At 38.2% G+C, this 25394-nt stretch overlaps 2 protein-coding genes across 2 annotated transcripts in view; both read right to left on the reverse strand.

The window, feature by feature from the left end:
- LOC102018354 (vomeronasal type-2 receptor 116-like) overlaps positions 1–10378 on the reverse strand; it is a gene marked incomplete at its 3' end in the record, with an annotated part of 20341 nt that extends 9963 nt beyond the window's left edge. The window contains exons 1-6 of the mRNA XM_005415017.1: positions 10202–10378; positions 9236–9297; positions 2968–3256; positions 1769–2575; positions 469–696; positions 6–129 (exon numbers count right to left, since the gene is read on the reverse strand). Of these exons, the coding sequence (XP_005415074.1) occupies positions 6–129; positions 469–696; positions 1769–2575; positions 2968–3256; positions 9236–9297; positions 10202–10378 (1687 nt within the window). The remainder of the gene's footprint in view (positions 1–5; positions 130–468; positions 697–1768; positions 2576–2967; positions 3257–9235; positions 9298–10201) is intronic.
- A 9456-nt stretch (positions 10379–19834) lies between these two features.
- LOC102018675 overlaps positions 19835–25394 on the reverse strand; it is a gene marked incomplete at its 5' end in the record, with an annotated part of 127526 nt that continues 121966 nt past the window's right edge. The window contains 3 exons of the mRNA XM_013510157.1: positions 19835–20757; positions 24283–24406; positions 24714–24950. Coding sequence (XP_013365611.1) covers positions 19835–20757; positions 24283–24406; positions 24714–24950 — 1284 coding nt within the window. The remainder of the gene's footprint in view (positions 20758–24282; positions 24407–24713; positions 24951–25394) is intronic.

Genomic DNA, 25394 nt, shown 5'->3' on the forward strand with positions numbered 1-25394 from the left:
CCTACCTGTGCCATTGGCGATCTCATTGTCTGCACAAGGGGTGCAGTCAAAACAGCAGGCAGCCTTTCCCTCCTGAGGGCTTTTTCTAAATCCAGGATTGCAACTCTCACTGCATACCGAGCGGGGAGTCTGAGGAAAAACACATATGGTAGTAACTTCTTAGACTCTTACTTATTTCTTCAGATTGAGAGATTTAACCCTAATTTGCAACATGAGCAAAGCTACATAACTGAATGCCAAATTAATTTCATAATATAAAGTATAAATTTACAAAAATATAATTAAGTAAATGCATTACTTTCCCACACATCCAAATGGTTCTAAACAACTTTTTTCTATTGAAAACTTATGATTGTTATTCAATATCCACATATGACCATTATATGACCAAAGCTGGGGGCAGAAAACCTATGACAGTGTTTAGCTCACTTGTGGTTAAGAGAGTGTGCCATGATAGGTACAACATACCTCTGCAGTTCCTGTGGCCCACTCTATCATATCCTCAGATAAAGTCATTTTGTGGCCATGCGGAGCATGTGAAGAAAATGTTCCTACTTTAACCTTCAGTCTAAGGCCTTCTGGAAAATTCCAAAAATTGAGAATGTCATACTTTGAATCCAGTTTCCTTCTGTCATCCACGTTCACTTGGTCTCCAGCAGGATTGTGAAATTGGATGTTCTTCAGAAAGCGATGCAGCTAAAGGAGACACATCATTCTATCAGAACAGAGCTCCAGGGTAAGGACAGAAAATATGGATGGGGGAAAGTCCCTAGGCATCTTTAATCCAAATTTACCTAAACCAACTTTAACACTGCTATCTATTAAACTGGAGCACATGAATGTCTAAGGATTAAAATGTCACCATGTTCAAGAAACATCAATCAGTTTCAGGAAGAAAGTATTCTCTGCAAGCCCATTTAAACAAAGGGTGCAGTTGTTGCGTGACAACATCAACTGTGAAATCAAAGGTTATAAAATCCACAACTTTGAAAAGAGAAGGGAAAGAAGGAGAAATTTTGTATGTATGTATATACAGGATAGATAACATGGTTGTTCTTCTGCCTTCTGTTTCTATGCTGAAAGAAACTGTCAATGAGTCTTTGGTTGACCAGTATTGCATGTCTATATCTGTTTTCATGAGAAGCCACTTGGAAGATATCAATATGTAATACAACAACCATTGTTAATTCCCTACCACTTTGTTTGTAACTCTGTATTGTCTGTACCGTGCTTGTGATATGTTGTAAAATGTTGTATGTCTGTTAATGTTTCCCTCCCTTTATCGTTAAAATTAAAATAAATAAATAAATAAATAAATAAATAAATAAAAACCACAACTTCCACTGTCTACTTCACTATTTCCATAGCATCTACCAACAAAATGAGTTCAACAATACCAGAAGAGTATTGTGGAATGACGAAATTTAATTACATGCACTTTCAAGTGTAACACCATTTAGTTTTGTAACTGACTATAGGTTTTCCAGTTGTCCTTTAAGAAAATCACAAAACATGTTACACAGGTAAGGTGTTGACATCCTCTAGACTGAAGCAATGAGCTGGCCTCCTGTTTCCTCCTCCTTACCTCCGGCTCCCTGATTGAGAGTCATTTCAACTCAGCTCAAGAATTAACTCCCTAACAATAATTGCGATATACAATGTCTTGTACTTCATAGAAATAATTTTAGTATTCTTGGGTGAAATACATAGAATAACTTGAGAGGGCACCGTTATGACAGTGCACACCATCCAAGAGAATACACATTACCTGCCAGGGGTGAAACAGCATCACTTGTCCATTTCTCACTGGTGGCCTTTGTACTTCTTCCAAAAGCATTGCATGCAGGGCATGGGCCACAGCGTACACAGCATTGTATATATTGTAGCTCCCATCACTCATGGCTGTGTCAAAACGATTCGGAGGCAACCAAGCCACAGAGACATTAGGTGTGCAGTTCTTCAAGGCACAGTCAGACTCAGAGAAGGAGCAACCGAAATTCTTGGACCAATACACAAAAAGATAAGTGTCTTCTGGATATTTGTAAGGGGTAGCTTCCTGGACAAAGTCTTTGAAGCCTGAGATCTCTTCGTGGTGGTGTGAGAAAACAAGAGTCCCATGGAAGGGGTCAAGTATGAAATCTCTCCCAGAAAGGTCAGCATGCCACCGTGAGTTTGTCACCCAGACTTTCCACGTCACTAAGTCTTGCACTATGTTGTAGTTTACATCATGTGTACTATCAGTATCATAGTAAATGACCACCACATTGACTGATGCAGTGTCGGCAGTCAGGACATCATGCTGCTTTGTAAATGAGAAATATGAGACAGCCACAGTTGAGATCATTTTCACAAAGGCTACACAGACTCTGTTCCTGTCCATCTCAGCCCTTACATCTGACAGAAACTGAAGACCCTTCTGGCCTTCTGTGATGAGCAGGCCCACCCAGGTCCAGTGGAAATGAAGCATCAAGGACACCATGCCAAGGGCCAAATATGTGTCCTTTGGGGCCACCTGATAGACAGAAAGATACTGGCCACTGTCAGTCAGTGTAGGATCAAATGAGCCAAAAGTGACCTTAAAGGAAAAGAAAAGTTGGTGATGCCCTGAAGTTGGAAAGCACTGTAGTAGTCCTGAAGTGTGCTTCGTAACACGTATAAGTTATAGGAGACACGTGTTCTTCCCATCCTTCTAAACATCGCCCTCAGGAGATTTTTTTAAAGGGAATGAATGTACTTATACATTCCTGAAACATTTCTTTCCTTATTTCCTCCTCTTTGGTCAAAAAAAAAAAAAAGAAAAGAAAAAGAAAATAAATTCTGTGTAACCTGTTGTCTCTGTGTTCGGATCCTGGTGCATTATACACTTTGAAAGCTGCATGTCCTAGTCTCATTTTTAACCCTTCATGCTCCTGGTAGTTGAAGCACCATGGAGGTGCTTCCATTATTTCCTGTCCCTCCAAGCCTCACCTGTGGACATTTGTAGAGTTCCAGCAGTGGTCCAATCTGAGCCGAGGTATCCCATGGCATTTCCGTCAGTACTGCCACACATTTGCTTTCTGTCTTACACGTGTAATTAGGGATTTCATGCTGTCCTGTGAGCAGAATGAAGGAATTTTCTAGCATCATCCAATGACTGCTAATGAAATTATGGAACTCATAGCCCAGAGAAATGTTGGGTAAAAGATGAGGATTCCTATTGATCTCTTCTATGGCAAAAGCAAAGGCCAGGTAGTTCTGGTAGTTGCTGGGCGTCAGCCTGCAGAGAGAGCACAGAGGTCTTTCAAGAAAAGACTCAATCAATGATCATCTTCCAATCCAGTCTAGTACCATTTATAGACTGAATGCTGTTTTCTTTCCACACACTCACATAATTACATCCCAAGTATGGATATGATGATGTTAAAAGACTGACTTTTTAGGAAGTCATTGGAATTAGATGATTGATGGGGCTGAATTTCTCATGGAGGAGCTTAGTGGGATTACAAGATTCCTGGAAGAGCTGCTTCATTATTCTGTCGTATTTGTTATACAGTTAACATGATCTTGCTATATATATTCAGTATAAAATTTGTGTGTAGAATGACACTGTGTAGATCTTTAGATTATGTGATACTTTTAAATGTCCTCACAGTTTGCAAAGAGAAAAAAAATGTTTATTGAAGTACATATAGTATTCAGTACTAACAAGTATCCATTTTTGTTGAAATGTTTTATTTCAGGAAAAAGATATTTCCTTAGTATTATTGGTTAAATGTATCTCCAACAGAATTGCTGTTCACACTCATGCATGTGAAGAAATACTGGGGTGATGGATTCATTAGTCTACTTCATTTAGCTATGCGGTAGTATAAATGTGTTGCAGTACATAATACCACATCTATGAATATATTTAATTGTATTTGAAAATTACAGATAAAAATAAAATAAAACTGGAATACTTTCAAGTCAAAAGTTAGATTTTGCTTAAAGAACAAAGCAGTGAGTCACATGAAGATGGGTGAAGGTCAAGAACACAAGTTCACCCTCCTCCCAGGGTTTGATGGGACAGACAATTGCTTCAGTCTTCCCCTCCTGCGAGATTTCAGTTAAGAAAACTGAACGTAGTATTGACAAAGTGCAATCAGCTGTGAATGTTGTGGAATGAAGTTTCTTAAAGAAGCTGCATATCAGAAGCATATGAATTGAAAAGTTGTTAAAACAAGATTTCTTTGTTAGCATCAGATTAACTTGCTATTGCACTGGAGTTTCTAAGTCATAAAATAAATATTCAGCAAGTAAGGAGAAAAAAAGAATTGAAGAGACAAGCAAGCATGAGTATTCCTTTAGGAATAAGATTATTCACATAAAAATAAAATAAAATTCTGATGGAGGTCCCAAATAAAACTAAGTAAATGCGAATAAAAAAAGATTTCCAATATAAAATTGATGACTGAGAGTCCTTTGAGAAAAATGTATATAGAATAGCAATAGACTTCACAAAACAGAATATGACATTTTAGAACATTAGCATTCAAGCAAAGACATAAACGTACTAAAAAGAATATTTTATAAATGTTAATATAAAAATTCTATCAATGTTGCCCTTGCTCAGAAACATTACAAGAGAGGCTTTTGTATCAGAGACAAATATTACACATGTGCTCTAGGGGCAAGGGATTTAGCTCAGCGGCAAAAGCGCCTGCCTGGCAAGTGCAAGGTCATGAGTTCAGATCCTGGTACCAGAGAAAAACCAAAAAAAAGTTACACAAGTGCTCTGAAATTTATGAAATCTCTGAAAGTAGTGAAACTGTTTCAGAACATGAAAGGAGCGTGCTATTCAGAGAAAAAAGCAACTAATAGATACATCAATGGAACAGGTTAGGAAAAAAGTAATTATCCTTTTATATCCATCTATGTGTCTATATCTATCTATCTGTTTCTCTACCGAATCTGTCTGATTATCATCTATTGTTTTTATCACAAGATTTGTATACAAATTCATTAAATATTAAATTGTGTTATTCATAGTAAAAAGTAAGCTATTGTGAAAACTGAAATAAGTGAGTACACACATTGATCACAAAATAAATTCCAGAAACACTAAATAATGTTTTAGAATATTAAAGTAATAAAGTTAACACAAGTGTTTTCAGCATTATACATTGAGATGCATTGCCAATAGGAAAAATGTAAAGGCAAATGATGAGTGTTTTTTCCAAGCTAGATGCTCATATCTTTTTCTGGTTAAGCATGATTTATGTGAAAATATTTACAACAAGCTAATCGCCTATGAAATCATTCTAAAAATGCTTGGTCAACAATATTTTCTGGTCCTTAATATACAAACATTTTTTTTTACAAATTCCAAGGACTTTCCTAAGATAAAAAATTGATGAAGGATGAAACAAAATATGATAATCTGAAGATAATGCATACAATACGATCCATCCAAATGCTAATACAGGTTTTGCCCATAGAGCAACATGATGCCAGTTGTTTGACTTCACCTTAGGCCTGGTGCCCAATGTAAAGGTTGAGGAAATATTTCTTCCCTGAGGGGGTTGTAAGAAAATGCCCATTATTTTGTTGCAGTGTGTAGTTTGGTGATATGCATAAGATAATTTAAAGAATGTAAAACTTTGAGCAGATCCATTTTACTCTTCCGCATTCTTTAGCTTTAATCAGAAACATTAAGTATCACAGACCTATTGCCCTTCTTAAATGACAGGAGAAATTAATTAGATAATGTGGAACACCCCTAAATGGGTGAGAATTAACTTTGATAAGTTGAAGGATATAAATCACGCAGGCATAATAACTAGCACGTATTTTCCAAAAGTTCTTTCCTTTTTCCTTCTCATTTTAGCAGGAATGAAAATTCGCTCCTGAAGCCCTAAACACTTCTCCTTGTGGCTACATCACCTTGCACACGGAAACTCTGAATTGCAAGTGTGTTCTTTTCTGCCCCCAACAGAGCTCAGGGTGCAGGGCTCTAAAGCAGGGCCACCTGCTTTAGGTGGACCCTGATTATCTGATCGTATGTGGGGACAGCAGAGGACAAAGAAGAGTAGGCAGATCATCCTCTCCTCTGAGGAACAGAAATAGACCCTGCCTTGCTGAACTGTCTTTGGAATTTGATAATGCTAGATATCTCACCATGTTCTCATCACCTACTATACTCAGCTGATGTCTGATCACACCGGGCTGTCTTCAGTTAGAATCCACTCAGGGCATTAACCAGACTCCCTCACTGTCCCCGCTCCATGCTACTCATTAGCTCTCAGCACACATGAGCCTGTCCACCATTAAGAATCCACCTCCCCAAACAAATCACATTTCAGTGTATTTCATGCTGAGGGTTATGTCCCGATCCAATAAAATCCTTCTTATAATTTTCAGTAGGTGATATAAGTAATTAATCATCTCACAGGGTTTAGGAGATTTTGAGCACAGTTCTCTGAGTCGAGCACTCAAAATTAGTTCTGATCAGTCACCAACAAGAAACACTCAGTAGTGGATCTCAGAATCTAGCTTTTTATATTAAGCACATCTGTAACACGCATTTGAGAAAAGGATGGAAGAAAAACACACATCCAAGGTGTAATAACAAATGCCTCGATCACCAGCTTAAAAATAATAAAACAAAGTTGAATAAACTAGTAGTCAACACATACATGATTACACAGAAGAAAGAGAAAGCACAGAGATGGTTACATCACCAGGTTGGAAGAGCTTCCACACCTGGAGTCCCAATTCCAATTCTGAATGTCCCTTCATAGGGTTTTCAGGGTTCCGGTTGGGAAGGGTCTGGGCAGAGTGTCCTCTCCACAGATGAGATCCCACACTTCTCCTACCAGTGAGGCCCCTTAAATACCAGCTGACACAAAAGCGACAGTGTCCAAACTTTGTGCATGACCAGAAGCGAGAGTCTGTAACACCCCAAAACTGAGCAAGTACCTGACAGATCAAACATCTGCATCTTCTAGACAGGTGAGAAAGAAACTCCTTGGGATCTGGCCAGGCTAACAGTGACTTTCTACTCATGTCAGGATGTGCATAAAATATCCTAATGTGTAATCTTTAGAACAAGGCTGTGGCACTGTGTATGACCAACAAAGATCTTTCTGTTTTAAATTTTAACCCTTCTTATGGGTAGCCGCCATGAGAACACTGTGGGTCAGCATCTTCTGTAAGATTCAGTTACTCACTGTTCCACTGATCCCTCCTTTTCTCACAAAACCACAAGCCATTTGCTAGACTTCTCAGACACTTTGGAAAATTCACTATTTAATTCTGTGTCTAGCGTGAGACCTGATAAGATAGTACCAAATAGAGAAAAGATACACGCATCTAACTGAGGAAGAAACACGTTGGTGGGGAAAAGTCTCACACAGGATTCACACTTATTCTGGGCTCACCTTGCAGTGGCAGGAGTCCTGGAGCACCCTAAAGTGTATTTGAAATAGTAACTGAATGATTACAGGAAGAAGATTGTCCAAGCAGAAGGGGTAGAAATATCAGCAAATAATCAATAATAAAATAAGGAAGCTTATAGTTAGAGAAATAGAGAAACAGCAAACCCTTCATTTTCTTAGGGAATATTTGGCAATAGGCTCTTAGTGTTCCATTAATCCACAGGGTTCAATTGAGATGCAGAACATCACCTATTGCCATGCAGTAAGGTCATGCACCATGGAATATGGTGGAGAGTGGGGTTCCTCTCAGGTTCCAAGACTGAGAGAGAGATGCTAGAAGCACAAATACATGAAAAGAATGTTCTCTTCCCTCATTCTCAAGTATAAAAAGAGGCAAAACTCATCAGCAGGCCTGTTGTGCACATGTCGGGGGCGGGGACAGGACAGGTGGCACTGTAGAGAATGTTGATGCAATATGGATCAGTAGCCATTATCTACCCTGATGTCTGGAAAGAAAACCAGTGAATGAGGAAGACACTTATGGAAAGTAATAGAATTCGCTAGTAGGCTTTATTACAGAGATTGCAGTATAGTAGATATAGAAATAAAGAGACAAAAAACACCCAATCACCACGTCTCCATCCTTTTGCACACTGGTGCTCCTTTGACGAAGGCAGGCTTCATTATCTAAAGTACACACTAAAGCAGGAAGCTGCAGGAGAATGAACATAGCAATCAAAATGAACATCTTAGATACATATGCAAAGATTTAGGCTGAGTGAAGAGGAAACTTGCAGTGACAGCCAGGTAAATAAATATGTGTGTGTGATTCAGAATTAGGTTGTTTCTGACTCAGGTGGACACTCTGATGCCCCGGCTCCTGTCAGCAGTGCCTTGTCCAGTCCCTGGAGAAGTTTGCCACCACTGCCCCTGGGCTCTACACCTGAGGTCTAGAGTCCAAGAGAAAAACACAAGACAGAAATTATGTTCCCATATCATTTTCTTCACCTGGAGCCACCATGATTTCATCTAGTTCCACTGATAGCAACATCCCAGGGGCCACCTCCTCCTGGGCAGATTTGCTCCTAAGTCTTTGTCAATAAGCCATGGTTACAGATGACATTAGAGGTGTTGCTAAATGGATTGCACTAGAGAATTTAATATTAGGGTTCTCTTGAAATAGCCTGAAAATCCAAAAGGTCAGGCAGAAAATATTGGACATAGTGCCTTCCAAAGTGGAAGATTTTGAGTTGGAGCCACAGAACTCTCCCTGTATAGCCGTGTTTTCTGTGTACCAGGCACATGTGCTGAAACTTACAGCCGCACATGCTCTCCAGTGCTTGGGGTACAAATGATTGCATTACAGCTGGGAAACCCAAGTTAGTGACTGAGCATCAGAGCAGTAATGCAATGCCCTTTTGAGTTGTGTAATTTAGCCCACTTCCCTGCTGCGTCCTTCTTTCAAGTATCTTCATTCCACTATTCAACATATTGTCAGAATCTATTTCTACTCCTACAACCTTGAGTTCCTCCAGGATTTAGGCTTTTCTGAGAACATGAGTCTGTTTGGCAAATTTCTCTTTTCCGTCATCCTGAAGCAAAGGAGCAAAGCTGCAAATGACTTCTGTATTTCCCATCACTCAAATTTTTGCGGAGCAAGGAAATGCAGGCAACATTTACAGCCCCAAAACTCAGTGGAATTTTTATTGCAGGTAGATTAAATAATGCTGTATTAATTCAAAGGACACCATCTTGTATTTGTCAGTATCTAAATCACCAGAACAAAGAGTGGGCCTCAATGTGCACTTAGACTTTACTTATTGTATAAGTGTTCATATTACCTTATAAACTCTGACAGGATAGCAATAGCTGCCCTGTCAAAGATGGAAGTAAACACTGATTTCTGTAAGGATAAACTTTAAAAATTAAAGTATGGGCTGGGGATTTAGCTCAGCGGCAAAAGCGCCTGCCTGGCATGCGCAAGGTCGTGAGTTCGGTTCCCGGTACCGGAGAAAAACCAAAAAATAAAATAAAAATAAATAAATAAAAATAAAAATTAAAGTATATAAACTGTGAGAAAATATTTATTCTTTTGGGAAGATGTTGATCTCATTAGCATTTGAAAGGTAGCTAATCAAAATAAAGTTGGGATGTAAGTGCAAAATCTTCAGAGTTTAAAAAGTTGTAAGATAATGAGTCTTTAATGTTTATCATAAATAGATAGAAGGATAACATATTGAACCTATTGGGTTTAATACATTGAATAAAGATATTCTTAAATGAAAAACTTTTATGTCCCTTAACCTGGACATTGCACATTGTACCCAGTAAAAGCACAGACGTATTGAGAATACTGCTGCATCCTCCAAATAAATATACGACTTGTCAAACTCAAACCTTCTCAACTTTGGTTCAGACTGTTATATGGATTGAACTGTGCTTCAAGTGTAATGTTGAGGTCTGAAGGCTGCTACTTTAGAATGTGATCTAACTCAAAAATAGGTTTTCTTGAGAAATTAAGATGAAGTCATTAGGGCAGAGCCTGATCCAATATGCCTAATCTTTCTAACAGGAGGACCCCATGTAAGACTCTGGCTCCTAATAACATTTTAAATGACTGAGGAAGTAGTTAACTGAGAGTACATGTTGAACTTAAACAAGACCTTGTACTCAGTCTCCCGTGCCATGAAAAATAAATTGAGTTCCTAAATTCATAAGTATATTACAGTACGTTGGGACACCAATCCAGGAAATCACTCAGTAAATGACTGTTTTTAACAATTTCTCCAGTATGATAAGACACGTACCAGAACAGAGGAGAATGTGTGATCAGAAGTACTCTTCTGCACTCCATGGAACATCATCTGGAAGAAAGCCTGGACAGAGCCTCCTCCTTGACCAGCATCACTGAAGACATTGGCTATTTCCTGCCCACCCGCTGACTCCCAAGTTGCATAGAAGACATTGGGCCTCTTCTGCTGCATCTTGAGGAGAGAAAGTTTTTGTCCTTGGTGGATGTGCTGTGCCTTCACTGGGCAGAGCACTCCTGTGTGCCCCAGTGTAGAATATGCCAGTTCACATGCGTGTCCCCTGCTGCCTGTGAGGATGTGCATCAGGATAGAATGAGTTCATGTATAGGCAGAGGCCATGCATATTAGTTGCTGGGTGTCTACATGGATTGATAAATTTAGTGTTCAGATTATTCCATGTCATAAATAAGGAAATTCAGGCAGAAATTCTGCCTATTTTCCTGTGCACTGATGAAGAATGATGGCGACAACCAGAAGTCAAGTTGCACAGTCACTGTGTGCACTAAGCTGTTATCCTATCTACCAGCCACGAATGGCTGGGGTCTGAAATAATAATGATAACTTGCATAATGCAAAGAATAAGTGAGAACAAAAGGAAAGCATGGAAAGAAAGATATGCCCCAGAAAATACATATAAAATTTGGTGTGGCAAACTAGGAAAAGTGTTATGATAAAGGATACCGAGTGTACATCGATGGAGTTTATGCCCTGTTAGTGACCAATAGGCATAGTGTCTTTATGATATCCAGTCTTCCCAACTACATCAACAGATTCAGTGTCATACCACTAAAATATTAGCGAGCTATTCTAAACAGAATGATGAAATTTTTCTCAGTTTTAGGTAACCTAGCCAGGAATAAAGAATACTAAAATTGAAGAATTCACAGTTGTTGATTCCCAGATTATATTATGAAAGGATAGATGTGTGGATAAATGGATCAGTACATTTAGAACCAGCCCTAAATTCTATACTAGTATACCTGGGAAGCTGTCAACCCCTAAGGCTCAAGTCTGCCCTGACAACTTTCCCCTGCTGGTAATTCAGGAATAATTGGAGGGACCTCACATATGCACCATGTCATCCACCATGTATGACACCTCCGTGATAGTGCATCTGTCTTAAGTGCTCACAAGCACAGCAATGAGCTCTCATCAAGACTTTCCTTCCCCTTTGCACCATGAAACTGTACCCACCATTCTCCTGCCTTTCTTCTTTGCCAATAGCAGGTCATCTGAGGGTGGTGCTGAGCCTTGTGTGTTGCAGATGAGCACTGAATAGGTAATCCTGGCTCTCAATTTGTGAACTTTATCTCCCCAGGAGTCTGTAGGCCAGGAAAAAGTGAAACATTAAAGATAGGCCTTATAACCCAATGTTAAAGACTCATCTCTGCCGTTTTCTTTCTCTGTCTCTGTCTCTGTCTTGCTCCCCCACTAATTTTTACATAAACTTTATTGGTATGTTTTCTATATACACACTGATCATACTCACTAGAGGAAGTTTGTACCTGTGCATGATATTTCTTGTTTTTTTCTTTTTTCCATGAACTGCCTTCCACCTTTCAATCTCTCTTCCCTTCCTTATTTACAAAAGCTTTGTTTCTATTTTCTTTCGTTTCCTTTCTTCCTCTCCTGCTCTGCTATTCCTGTTCCTCTTTCCATTTAAATATATTCTTCTTTTTTCCCAGCATCTGCTGTATATTTTGTTCCCTATTTACTCTTAGTTTCTCCCCCTAGATAAATAATGTGATATTTAAACACGTGTGTCTGATTTCTTTCATTTAACAGTATGGACTCTTTCCCTTCCTTCCTTCTCCCCTTCCTCTCCCTAGTTCGACTTTCTTTTGAACATTTTCTTTGTATTTCACAATACCTTTTATATACTTTGTTCCTACTTTGCACATGCAGTATCTTATACCAGAGAAACAATGTGATATTTCTTTTTGTGAGTCCAATTATATCACGAAACAGTATGTTCTCAAGGTGCATTCATTTACCTAGAAATGTCTCAAGTTTGTCATTCTTTATAGCCAAGTAATACGCCACTGTATTATAAAAAACACATCTTTTTCCATTCCTCAACTGATGGTCATTTGGGTTGCTTCCAAGAATTAGTATTACAAATTGAGCTGCTGTAAAGCTGAGTGTGCATATATTGCTGTGGTATGATGCTTTCAATTCTTCTGGGAGATATCCAGAAGGGGAGTGGCTGGATCAGATGGGATGTCTAATCCCAGTTTTCTGAGAAGTCTCCACACTGATTTCCACAGTGATTGCACCAGTTTCCCACCAACAGTGGAGAAGGATTCCCTTTTCCCCACAGCCCCTCCAGCATTTGTTATTGGTTGATTTCCTGATGATAGCCATTCCTTCTGCAGAGAGATGGAATCTCAGCGTTGTCTTAACTTACATCTCTCTAGTGCTGTCGAACAGACCTGAGGATCAGTGGAACAGGTTAGAAGATGCAGAAACAACACCAAACACCACCTCATCTTTCACAAATAGGCCAAGTACATTGACTGGAATACACAGAGCCTCCTTAATAAACGATGCAGGAAAAACTCACTTTCCACATGCCAAAGATGAAAGCTAGAACCATGTCTATCACCATGCACAGAACTAAAGTCAAAATGGGTCAAACATCTAAATATTAAAACAGACGTCTAAATCTGTAGGAAGAAAGAATAGGTAGAAATCTTGAAGACATAGGTGTAAGCAAAGATTTCATGACCAAAACCCAAATTCCATGGGAAATAATATAAAGATTCAACTGGGATCTCTTCCTATTAAAGAGCGTCTGCACAGCAAAACAAATCAACAGAATGAAAAGACATCCCACAGAGAGGAAAATATCTTGGTCACTTGTCCCTCAGACAAAGGACTTAAATCGGGAGCATATTAAGAATTTTAACAATCAGACAGCCCCAAATTTAAAGACCCAATCAAAAAATGGGCATCAGAGATGAGTACCCACATCTCACAGGAAGAAATACAAATGGTAAATAAATACATGGTAAAATATCCTACCAATTTTTGTTGCATAATTCACACACCCTAAAGCTGACTTGTTTAAAAATTAACGTATCCCCACTTCTTACTCTGCTCGCTATGTGGTGGAGTCACCACCACTATTTTACCCTCCCATGAAGCTTTTCGCCAATCAACTGCAAACACCAATGTTCCACCTCTGGGATTTATCCACTCTGCACCTTCCACAGAAACAGTGCCACAAAGTACAGGGCTTTGTGTGTGGTTTCTTTCACTTAGAGGAATATTTTCCACAGTCACCATTGATTTTGTTTGCCATCAGTCCTTTTCTCTTTTTCGATCCTTGCATAGCTGTCATGAAGAGTACATGGTACCTCATTCTTTGTGTTGTTTTTTGAGGGGATTGAAATGGTGGTAAATTTATTCCTTTAATGAGCTATAAATTGTAACCCATCATATGCCATGGATACAACTTGAAGATATCATGCTAGTTAAAATATACCAGCGACCAAATGACAAACTCTATATGATAGCTTTGTATGAGCTGTCTGCGGTGTCCAAATCTATGAGAAAACGAAGTAAAATGGTGGCCACCAGGGGTTGGAGAAAGGGAAATGGAAAAGTCTCAGTGTGCAAGATGAAAAAGTTCTGGAGACTGACTCCTCACAGTCAGTAAAAGCCACCACATTACTGAACTGCATACACTTAGAAACGGGCATGGCGTGACCAACACACTCTGCTCAGTGCAGCTTGTCAGACTTCTGAAACTTGTCTCAGGCCCACCTATACTTCATAGTCAGATCCAGATCTAGAAGAACCCAAGGCAGTTTATAAAGAATGCCCATCATTTATATCCAACGACCCTTGTTATCTGACGAGGCCCCTCATCTCCCACCACCTCAGAGAGGATGTCTCGTCACCTTGGCTTGTCTTCCTCAAGAATCCTGTTGGTTGGTCTACCCAGAATCAGTGTTTCACCCTGATTCTTCCACTTCAAAATTGTTCACCCTCAGACATCCAGCCTGCTGCTCCTTCCGTGTAAATTTGCGGTACTCAAGGTACGTTCAGAACCAAGCAAAGTAACTTTTCCCCCCTGAAACATTTTATTGAGCTGTTCTGTATATCTTCCTTAATGGTCTTCAGTAATGTCAGTTCACCATGCATAACCAAATGTTACCGAATGATCTTATTCGATAGATAGTTGTTTCATGAATTTTTTCCTAAAAGTTATCTTGTGGAAAACTAAAAAAATACTCATGATGTGAAATGTCTAATCTTTATCTTCAAAACTGATTCCTATCTATTTACCCATCTGCCTATTTACCTATTTTATTACTCACATTACCTTCTTACAACAAAATGCCTACTGGGGCTGGGGGTTTAGCTCAGCGGCAAAAGCGCCTGCCTGGCACGCGCAAGGTCATGAGTTCGGTTCCCGGTACCGGAGAAAAAACAAAAAACAACAACAAAAAAAAAAAATGCCTACTATGTGCAAGTGGTCCACAGAACACATGTAATACTGCAAAATTACCAAAATACAAAGTGAGCTCATTCAGCCTCTTCAGCAAAGCTTGAAAATCATTTGTGCCTTTCTACAAGAAAAAAGAAGAACTTTAGGATTTTTCTGTAACAAAGCAAGGATTTTTATTATTATGTAATGTTTCAATATGAAGTGGTTTGCTCACTATATATATTTTAATGGTTAAGACAGGGACAGTCTCTTTATATTCCCAAGGCTAACTCCAACTCCTTGGTTGTGGTTCTCCTCCTGCCTCAGCTTCTCTGGTATGAGAAAGATAGGTGCATGACACAGAAGTCATCTTCTTAACATGCATTCCTAAGAGGTGGTAAGAATAATTTTTCCATGAACAGTTGAACCTGTATTGTATTAAAAATTTCCATTTACCAATAAACCAAGTACTTGTTTTATTTAAGAATATTTAACTCAAATTTAGAACTTTCTCATGCTCATTGAGGTCATACTTCCCCGTTATTACCATCTACCTTTATAGTCCAGAACATGGTCCATACGATCTAGTGGAATAAACAGACAGAAAATGTTTTTGATCATTTATAAAGCCACAACTGGAAATGCAGATCATATTTAAACATGATGGAAGTGTATCTATTCTTTCCACTTTGCCTTTAAAGAAGAATGTTCTCCACCCATCATGCATTCTAAGAAAATTCATGAAGACACCTCTCAATCTACTCTGTAGCATCAAGATAAACGTCTTTAGAAAATCATGTAACTTTTAAAATTTAGACATACAAGACAAATAACAACATAGTCTTCTTTTGCATTTTTATTTTAAAGAGAAAGAAACAAAAACAAATTAACGAACACAAAAACATAAACAACACAAAAACAATAAAAATGATATAGAATTTCAAACAAGTTGATAGGAAATTAACAATTGTTGTTGTATTAAATGTTGTTATCTTCAAATTGGTTTCTCAGATAACCAGATATAGGCATGTAAGGTCAAACCATTAAACATTAACTGTTCTTTTCAGTAATCCAATAGAAATTAGTAGTACAATTGCCATAACGATCTTGTGTATGTGTATATATAATTTTCTATTTCCTTCTTTCTTTCTTTTCTCCTTTCCTTGATCTCAGTTGTTCTTTCTTCTCAAGGAGTTTCTTTCCCTTTCACAGTATCTATAGTACCTTTCAGATTTTATTTACTCTTTCAGGTTCTTACACTAGGGAGACAACATGGTGTTTACATATATGAGTGTGATTTATTTCACTTATGAGTATGGTCTCCAGCTGCATCCATTTACCTATATAAGCCTCTAGTTTATCTTTTTTATAGCTGAGTAATATTCCATTATGTAAAAATACCTCATCTTTTTTTATCCATTCCTCAGTTGATTGCCATTTGGGTTCCTTCTACTATTTAGCTATTACAAATTGTGCAGCACACACATTGCTGTGGTATGATGTTTTTAGTTCTTCTGGAAAAATACCCTAAAGGGAAATAACTGGGTTGAATGGGACCACTAGTCCTAGTCTACTGGGGAATCTCCAGACTGATCTTCATAGTGGTTTCACGGGTCTACACTCCCACCAAAAGTGGAGAAGGGTTCCTTTTTCCCCATAGCCTCACCAGCATTTGTTATTGGTTGATTTCTTGATGATTGCTATTCTTTCTGGGGTGAGGTGGTATCTCAGTGTCATTTTAATTTGTATTTCTCAAATGACTATGTGGAACATTATTTCATGTATTTATGTGTCATTTGCATTTCTTTATCTGAGCAGTGTATATTCATTTCAGATACCCATTTTTTGTATTGGGTCTTTGGATTTGGGGGACTTTATTTTTTAAAAATTCTTTGTATGTTCTGTATAGAAGTCTTTGTCAGAGTTGGCTAACATTTTTTTCCCAATTTGTGGATTTTCTTTTCACTCTGTTGGTGATTTCTCTTGAAGTGCAAAACTTTTCAGTGAAATGAGATTCAAGTTGTTGATTCTTTAAAGTATTTTCCATGCAGTTTTGTTTTAGTTCATGAACTCTCTGCCTACCCCTATGTCTTCAAGATTTTTACCTATTTCTCTTCCAGTAGATTTAGTGTTTCTGTTTTTATATTTACATGTTTAATCCATTTTGACTTTAATTTAGTTCATGGTGATAGACATGGGTCTAGTCTTACTCTTTGGCAGGTAGAAAGCCAGTTTTTCCAGCACTATTTATTAAAGAGGTTATCTTTCTTCCAGTAGACATATTTGTCTCATTTGTCAAAGCTAAGAGGGATGAGTGTGTTTGTGGTTGAGGTTGGGTCTTCCAGTATGTCCCATTGATCCTCAGGTCTTGTGTTTTTGTCAATACTGTGCTGGTTTTATCACAGTAACTTTGTAGTATACTTTCAAGTCAGGGATTGTGATGCCTCCTGACTTGCTATCTTTGGCCAGGATTGCTTTTGCTATTCTGGGCCTCTTCTGGCTCCAGATGAATTTTAGGAATGTTTTATATAGATCTGTGAGATATACTAATGTATTTGGATTGGGAATGCATTGAATCTGTATAATAATTTTGGGAGTATGGCCATTTTTGCAATATTGGTTTGTCCTATCCATGAGCAAGGAATATCTTTGCATTTTCTGAAATCCTCCTTTATCTCTTTTTTCAGAGTACTGTAATTTTCACTGTATAGTTCCTTTACTTCTTTCCTTAGATTGATTCCTATGTATTTCAATTTTTGAATGCTATTGTGAGAGGTATAGTCTCCCTAATTTCTCTCTCAGAGTGTTTTTTGTGTATAGGATTGCTATTGCTTTTTGAATGTCCAGTGATATTATTGAATTTGTTTATTAATTCTAGGAGTCTTTTGGTGGAGGTTTGGGTCTTCATGTCGAGTACTATGTAATCTGCGAACAATGGTAATTTCACTTTTCCTTTCCTATCCTTATTCCTTTAATTTCTCTCTCTTGTCTACAATAGTCACATAAGCATATGACCTCCTCCACAAGACTTGTTGCTCTTTGATTGTCAGCATCTTGTTAGTGATTTTTCTGACTATGTTCATAAAGGAGATTGATCTGTAGCTTTCATTCTTAGTTGGGTCTTTCTCTGTTTTTGGAATGCTAGGTCCCTGAAATGACTTGGGAGTATTCCTTTCTTTTTTTATAAGTAGACAGGCTTTCTAGCACATGGGTCTGCACAGCACCTCCTGAGGAGAAAGACTGGTTCTCTGAGGCAGTGTGGAGACTGGAGAGCAGAGGGTGAGGAAGAACAGGCTGCTTCTCCTCTCCACCAGGAGGGAAACAAACTTTCCCTCATCTACCAGGGATCTTAGGCAACAAGTGTGCACCACGACACCTCTCATCAACATGTTTTTTAATCTGTATTTGTCACCTGGAAATAAGCCATCAGATGCACAGCCACAAGGCAGGAAGAAGTGACTATTTCTCCAGCGGAGTGTGGGAAAGGGAATTGAAATGTTTATCCAAGTTCACAACAGTACGACATATACAGACACACCTCACATGTGGATTTTTCTGAGTGAAACTGCAAGTTCTAACTCCACACAGATGTGGTCTTGGGGACAAATCCAAGATGGACCCCAGATTACTATCTTACTTATCCTGCAGCCTCCATTCACAGTGTTTCCTTTGAAGCCTGCCAACCTGAGCCATGTCACCTGCCTTTGCAAAATGAAAAAGCAGTGTGCATAAGAAAGGAGATGTGATTGGTGGGGTGAGCTCAAGGCTGGCCTGAACCACATAGCAAGAACCTGGCTCAAAAAAAGACCAGAAAAAAAACAAAAGACTAAAAACTGTGATGAGAAAAATATAATCAAATATTTATTTAAAGGCAAATGATGGGCTTGACTTTTCACACTGACAAAATAGAGATGAGTAAGAGAATGGAAAAGAAATGTCTTTGTAACATGACATTTATCTGCCACAGATGATTCAGCCAGACCAGGACTTAGGGTGAGGACTCTGCAGGGTTCATCAAAAAACAAGGAAAGTTGTAGTTCTCTAGGTTTAGACCAGAGAGTGCAGTGATTAAATATATTTCAACTTTAAATTTATTAACATTTTAATAGAATACAATGGAAAAATTTAACAGCTATATGAAATTGTAAAAATTCTCCTCTTCTCTGTTGTTGTTTTTGGTGTATGCCAGGAATTGCGCTCAGGACCTTGCACTTTCCAAACAGGTGCTTGTGCCGCTGAGCTATATCACCAGCTCTCTGTTGTAAATTTTGTGTTCTCTTCCCCTCCAATTTCCACTCCTTTCTCCCTGGGCTTCTGTCAGTCTTCAGCCTTTGATGTTATCCAGTCCATCTCCCCAGTCTTCTGTCCACCAGTCTAGCTTTCCATCCAGGTTCTCCTTTCACTTAACAAACATATTTGAGTGCATACATAAACTTAAAAATCCAACAAGCATGGTACTAAAAAGAACATTTGCCAAATCATTCAAAGTACATGCAAACATACTTAATTCTAATAGCTTCATAAAAGTCTTACAAATTTTCAGAAAACCCTGAAAAATTAAAGTTTTTTCTGGTAATAAGTATTTCATATTAATAATAAAATGTCTAAACATCAAAACTATTGAAAAAATTATAAATTTCATTTAAATCAAAATTAGTTTGAGCATATATTGATTAATAATTCAGAGCAATTCAGAAATGTATAAACTCATTTTTATATAGCTTCAGGAATATTGACAGGCAAGGGTGAACAAAGACATATGAAATAATTTATTGAATTAAAACATAATCAGCATATTAAGGGCATAATAACTTTTGAAGTGGAAAAATAAAATAAAATGTATCAGAGAATTCTGACATATGGTGATCTACAGACAAAATTGTCACATGAACAATGAGTAAAAATGGTTGAGAAAGCCAATTGGTGTACGAGATACAAATGAGTAACTTCATTGAACACAGGGACAAACATAAGAATTTATTACAGATTTTATGACAGGAATAAAAATTTTTCAAACTAAGATTACACAGAAAAGGTAATTGTTACAAGAGCTAGTGATGTTCAGATTGCAGAGAGAAATGAGTCCACCGATAATTGAAGTAAACCTCAGGCTGGAATGTAATATGTCACTGAAAACAGTGGTACAGGTGTGGTACAGAGCCACTGTGCATTTTAGAATAAAAATACTTTTGCACTTAGAAAGGTTTCTTTCTATCAGAATGCGTTTTATCTCTGAACCCAGGCAGAGAATTCTTATCTGATCTTATCAAAATAATGTAGCACTTGGGGGCAAAGATGCAGCCCAGCAGCCCTGCACCAGAGGCCAAGATGGAGAAGACCTCCATGGCCACCATGACCTTCCCCTTGGTGCTGTGGTACACGGGGAGGAAGGTGACCCACACACTGCAGAACACCAGCATGCTGAACGTCAGGAACTTGGCTTCATTGAATGTGTCAGGCAGGTTCCTGGCCAGGAAAGCCACGGTGAAGCTCGCCAGGGTCAGGGAGCCCAGGTATCCCAGGACACAGTAGAAGGCAGTGAGGGAGCCCTTGTTGCACACGATGAGGATGTGGCCATGTTCAGAGTGAGCGTCTGTGTCAATGTAGGGTGGATTTGTCCCCATCCAGACTCCACAGAGAGTGAGTTGGATCAGGGAGCAGATGGGGATGATGGAGTTGGGAGCCCCCGATACGAGCAGCTGCCTCATCCTTCTGCCTGGAGCAGTCACCTTAAAGGCCAGCACCACAGTAATGGTTTTGGCCAAGACGGAGGAAACAGCCACAGTGAACACGACTGCAAATGAGGTCTGCTGCAGGATGCAGGTGGTGGTTCTGGGCCGGCCAATGAAGAGCAAGGCGCAGAGGAAGCAGCAGGTGAGGGAGACGAGCAGGATGTAGCTTAGAGCACGGTTATTGGCCTTGACGATGGGAGTGTGTCGGTGCTTCACAAAGAGCCCAAGAACAGCAGCTGTGAGGACAGTGAGACTCAGGGCAGTGCCAGCCAGAGCCTTCCCCAAGGGATCTTCATAAGCCAGAAAAGTGACAGCTTTTGGGAGGCAACAATTTCTGTGGGCGTTGGCATATTGGTGATCTGGACACCTCAAACACTGCTCCTTATCTAGCCAAAAATGAAAATTTTTCTCAGTGCCAGTTCAGTAATTCCTAATTCATTAATTATTCACATTTTCCCCCAAAACTCCCCACTGGACTCGTTCAGCCAAACTATCCTCTTGTGTTGTTGTATACCCCCAAATTCCAAAGCAATACTGCTTTTTTTCTTTTCAAGCACTAAACAGTGCTACAATTTTTTCTCTATTTTCATGGAATGTTCTTGAGAAAAAATTTCAATTCTCCTCAACGATCTACTTGCCCATACTACATCTGTGTAAGCAATAACCTAGGCACTCATTCAGTGAGGGAGCACTCACCGGAAATCCACTCTCAGCTACATTTTCTAAGTCCCACTGAAATAAATACGTGCCATAACACTCTACGAGGTGCAGTAAGTTCTCTGAATATTTGTAGGTTTTGCCACAAAGCATAGTGAATTTTGCCTGTAATTGAACAATAACAGTAGAACTGTCTCAAGGAGTAACATCTTATAATTATTGACCCTTTTGACCCAGAAATAATCATCTAACCCTTCATTCTGGTTTTATTGTTTTTAATGCTTTTCCTGTTATATAGGTGTTGCATAAACTTTTCAAAACTTTACAATATATCTGTAAATATCTCATAATTTATAAAATAATAAATATTTTCTGAAATTTTCTGTTATATAGGTGTTGTATATACTTTTGAGAACTTTACAATATATCTGTAAATATCTCATAATTTATAAAATAATAAATATTTTCTGAAATTCAAATTCTCAATTATGAGTGACGTGAACAAAGAGTTGTTGAACATTAATCTGACATTCAAGCAGCAGTCAGTTCCCTTAATTAATTCGCCTGTTTGATACTTGCGCACTTCTATCCTTGCAGGATAATGCTGCTTTGTTTTTCCTCCCCAATACCTGTTGATTTGTTTTCTTTCCCTGACATTATTGTATTGGTTGGTGTCTCCACCAGACCATATGGCAGAAATGTTGAAATGAAGCTCTCCTCTCTCATGTTATTTTTCCACACTGAATTATTCTGTAAACATTTGGCAACACTAGCAAAGTTTCTTTCCAGTCTTATTTTAGTAAAATATCGTCATCTATTTATAAATTGTAGATTTTCAATTTCTTAATATATTACATCATTCATTGACATTCCTTATGTTTTTTTCTAGAATCTAGTGCCTTGAGTTATATCTGGTAAGCAAACTTTGCTTATATTGTGGCCTCCTTCATCTATAGCAAAAATTGTAACACTAAATGTGATTTTCACTTAGGAAGGAAAGATGAAAGCCAGGCATGGGCACACACCCCTGTATTCTCAGCATGCAGTAGGATGAAGCAGGAGGAATCTTTCAAATACCACACCAGCCTGGGGCTAGCCTGAACTACATGGCAAGATGCTGTCATAAATAAACAAAGGAAATGAAGAAAGCAAACAAACAAAGCAAATGTAAAAGAAGAAAATTTCCTTCTGCTGTTCGATTTTCTAATGTCACACGTGTAGCATAGTTCAAGTTTCATCATAAAATGCATAGATTTTCCCATTTCCTATGCATCTAATGGAGTTTGAGTAATTTACTAATGGTACTCTCCTGAATGTTTATAAAATTGACCAGTAAAACTCTCAAGAAACATGAAAACAGTAAGAAAAAATAGCAGATAGGTTCCACTTTTTAGGTAACTGTGGTATTTTGAACAATTTTGTTCAGTATTTATCTGTACATTCATTAATTTTATTCACTTTTTCAAGTACATTGAATGGAGTATTTTATACCATCTCACAAAATGCTGTGGTGGGGTTTCTTTAGATGTGTCTTTTTTCAGTGTTCTTATATTTTGCAGTTGATCTCCTGCACAGTTTTATGAGGGACTATGAATATTATTTTGTTACTACAATTAATTGAATTTTGTTTTCTGTGTCGTTTATGTTTTTTTGTTTCTGTTATTTTCTATCTTCCATTGTCATTGTTTCATTTCCTCTTTGATTTCTTCTTTGTGTTGAATATTTCAGGTGAAGAACTTCAGTTTATCTTGCATAAACACACACACATGTAATAAAGTATATACACATATATGTCTCCTAAGATAATTTCAGCTTCAACCCACAAGGTTTAATGAATACTATTTTCAGTTTCAGCTGCTTGTAATTTCCACTAATTTCTTTTCTAGGAATCATGATGTTAAGAATTTCACTTATTCAAACATAAAAGAAATGTTGCTGGGTGTACTTTTATGTGTACACATGATACATATAATGAAGCTATTGTATACCAAATCAATAAGAAAAAATTCTACAAAGACATAAATGTTCTAGATATAGTTTGAAAATTAACTTTGTTATAACATATTGTTAATTTTGGCACATTTACAAAATATTGAAATTATACAGTGAGATGAAATAAAGTCACATATCGATGACCAAAAACATAATGGAAAAGTCTAAGCAGAGAAGTGATTGCCACCTGTTATGATTTAATGTAACAAATTCAAATTTTTATAATATGGTAATTACCATACGTAAAATCTTCAGTATTGGTTTTCTGTACACTGTATTCCATGTCCCAAATACTTCCTATTTTGAGTGTTTTCACACCATTGAACCTTAGATTAGTTACTATGAATATTATATAAGTGGAAATGTTCCATTTTGACATTTCTGTTGACACTGATAAGAATTTATGTCCCCCTCATTCATCAGATACAGTGTTAACATTCCTTCCTCAGTGAAATTTAAAACATTATTCTTACTGGGTGTGGTGGTCCATGCCTGTGATTGCAGCACTTAGGAGGCTAAGACAGGAGGCTCGTCATGAGTTCAAGGCTAGCCTGGGCTACACAGTTTTTCAAGGACAGCCTGTATACAGTGACAGACCCTGCCTAAAAAAACCCCAAAACACAGAAAAAATTATGTCAAAATATTGTATCCAGTATCACTTAGTGAACACCGGGCATTTCATTACCTTCCCAATCATTCTTGCATATTTATGTCTTTAATTTTTTTGCCTGTCATTGCATATTGCCGCCTCTGTACACCTGATGGAAGCAGGAAGCCTCCTAACTGAGGTCATCCTTACAATTGTCATTTCATATATGAAATTCACACCTAATTTTTAAACAAAACTCAAAACTCTGAGCACTTGAACTGTCTGGAAATTGTTTTAGGTACTTAAGGAAATAAAATACAAATTCCATATATTTAATGTGTTCTAAATGTATCTTAAAAGGGGAACTGTTGTTATTTACTAAAACTGCATATGAAAAACTGTGAAAAACATGAAACTTGGAAAATGGATTTATTCAGAAATGGGGTAGTGTGAAAATAGTGCTTCTGACGAGTCTAGAAAAATGAATCAAGGAATGTTCAAGGAATACAGAGCGTGTTTTGACACTGGATATTATAATGCCTACAATAATGAAATCAGATGCTAAAGGAAGGAGGAATTATATTTTCGTGAGCTCCTCATCCACTTTCCACTTTCTAGGCAGCAGGCAGGATAACATGAGCAATGGACAATCTCGCGGAAGGCCTACACTTACCCGTCTCGTTGGAGATCTCATTCTCTGGGCAGGGGGTGCAAGAGAAACAGCAGACAGCCAATCCCTCCCGCGGGGATTTCCTGAATCCGGGATTACAGCTCTCACTGCAGACTGAGCGGGGAGTCTGAGGAAAATCAGGTATGTGTTGGTGACGTCTTGGGCTTTTACCTCCTACTTCAGAATTAGACGGATAAATTTCATAGGGTTAAAATCATGTTTACCAAATTATATGAATACATAAAGTTTTTCAAAATATGGGTAAGAACTTTATTATTTTCCCATTCATCAAAAAGCTGATAAGTAAGGACAATTATAAACTGAAATCTGACTTTCAGTTTTCCTCACATGAACATTTTCTAAGCTAAATCAAGGGGAAAAACTCACAGCACAATGTCAGTGTTTATGATTAGTGAAAAGCAGTACAATTACACCCAAATTACCTCTGTAATTCCTGTGCCCCACTCCATCACATCTTCATTTAAAGACAACTGCTGACCATGTGGAGCATGTGGGGAAAACCTCCCTACTTTGGTTCTAAGTCTAAGACCCTCTGGAACGTTCCAAAAGTTGAGAATGTCATACTCTGCAGCCGGTTTCCTTTGCTCATCCATGTTCACTTGGTCCCCAGCAGGATTGGTGAATTGAAGTTCCTTCAGAGAGCGGTGCAACTACAAGACATGCAGAATCTTATAAATACGTGGGCCCCAGGCTTAATGATCAAACTCCACCAGGGAAAGTCCTTCAATGTCTTTGCCGCCTGCTTTACAATGACAGTTCTCGATAGTCATCCAGGGAAGTAGGACAGGCGAAAGGCCTTGGAAAACCAAAATACTACAATGTACCAAAAATATCAATACCTATAAAAAAAATGAGGGCCAGGGACATAGCTCAGCAGCACAAGCACCGGCCTGGCAAGCACAAAGTCCTGAGTTTGATTCCCAGTACCAAAAGAAAAGATAAAAAGAAAAAAAAAAATGCTACAGCAAAAACCAACAAAATAATGTTCCCAAACAGAAAATACCTCAGCTGTATGGTGACAGCTTCCCACACCCATTTTCTGTCATATTGTTCCTAGAGGATATACATGAAAACTAGTGTCTTCAACACTAATT

This window comes from Chinchilla lanigera, unplaced genomic scaffold, assembly GCF_000276665.1.
Source record: "Chinchilla lanigera isolate Chin_1 unplaced genomic scaffold, ChiLan1.0 scaffold00221, whole genome shotgun sequence".
Lineage (NCBI taxonomy): Eukaryota > Metazoa > Chordata > Mammalia > Rodentia > Chinchillidae > Chinchilla > Chinchilla lanigera.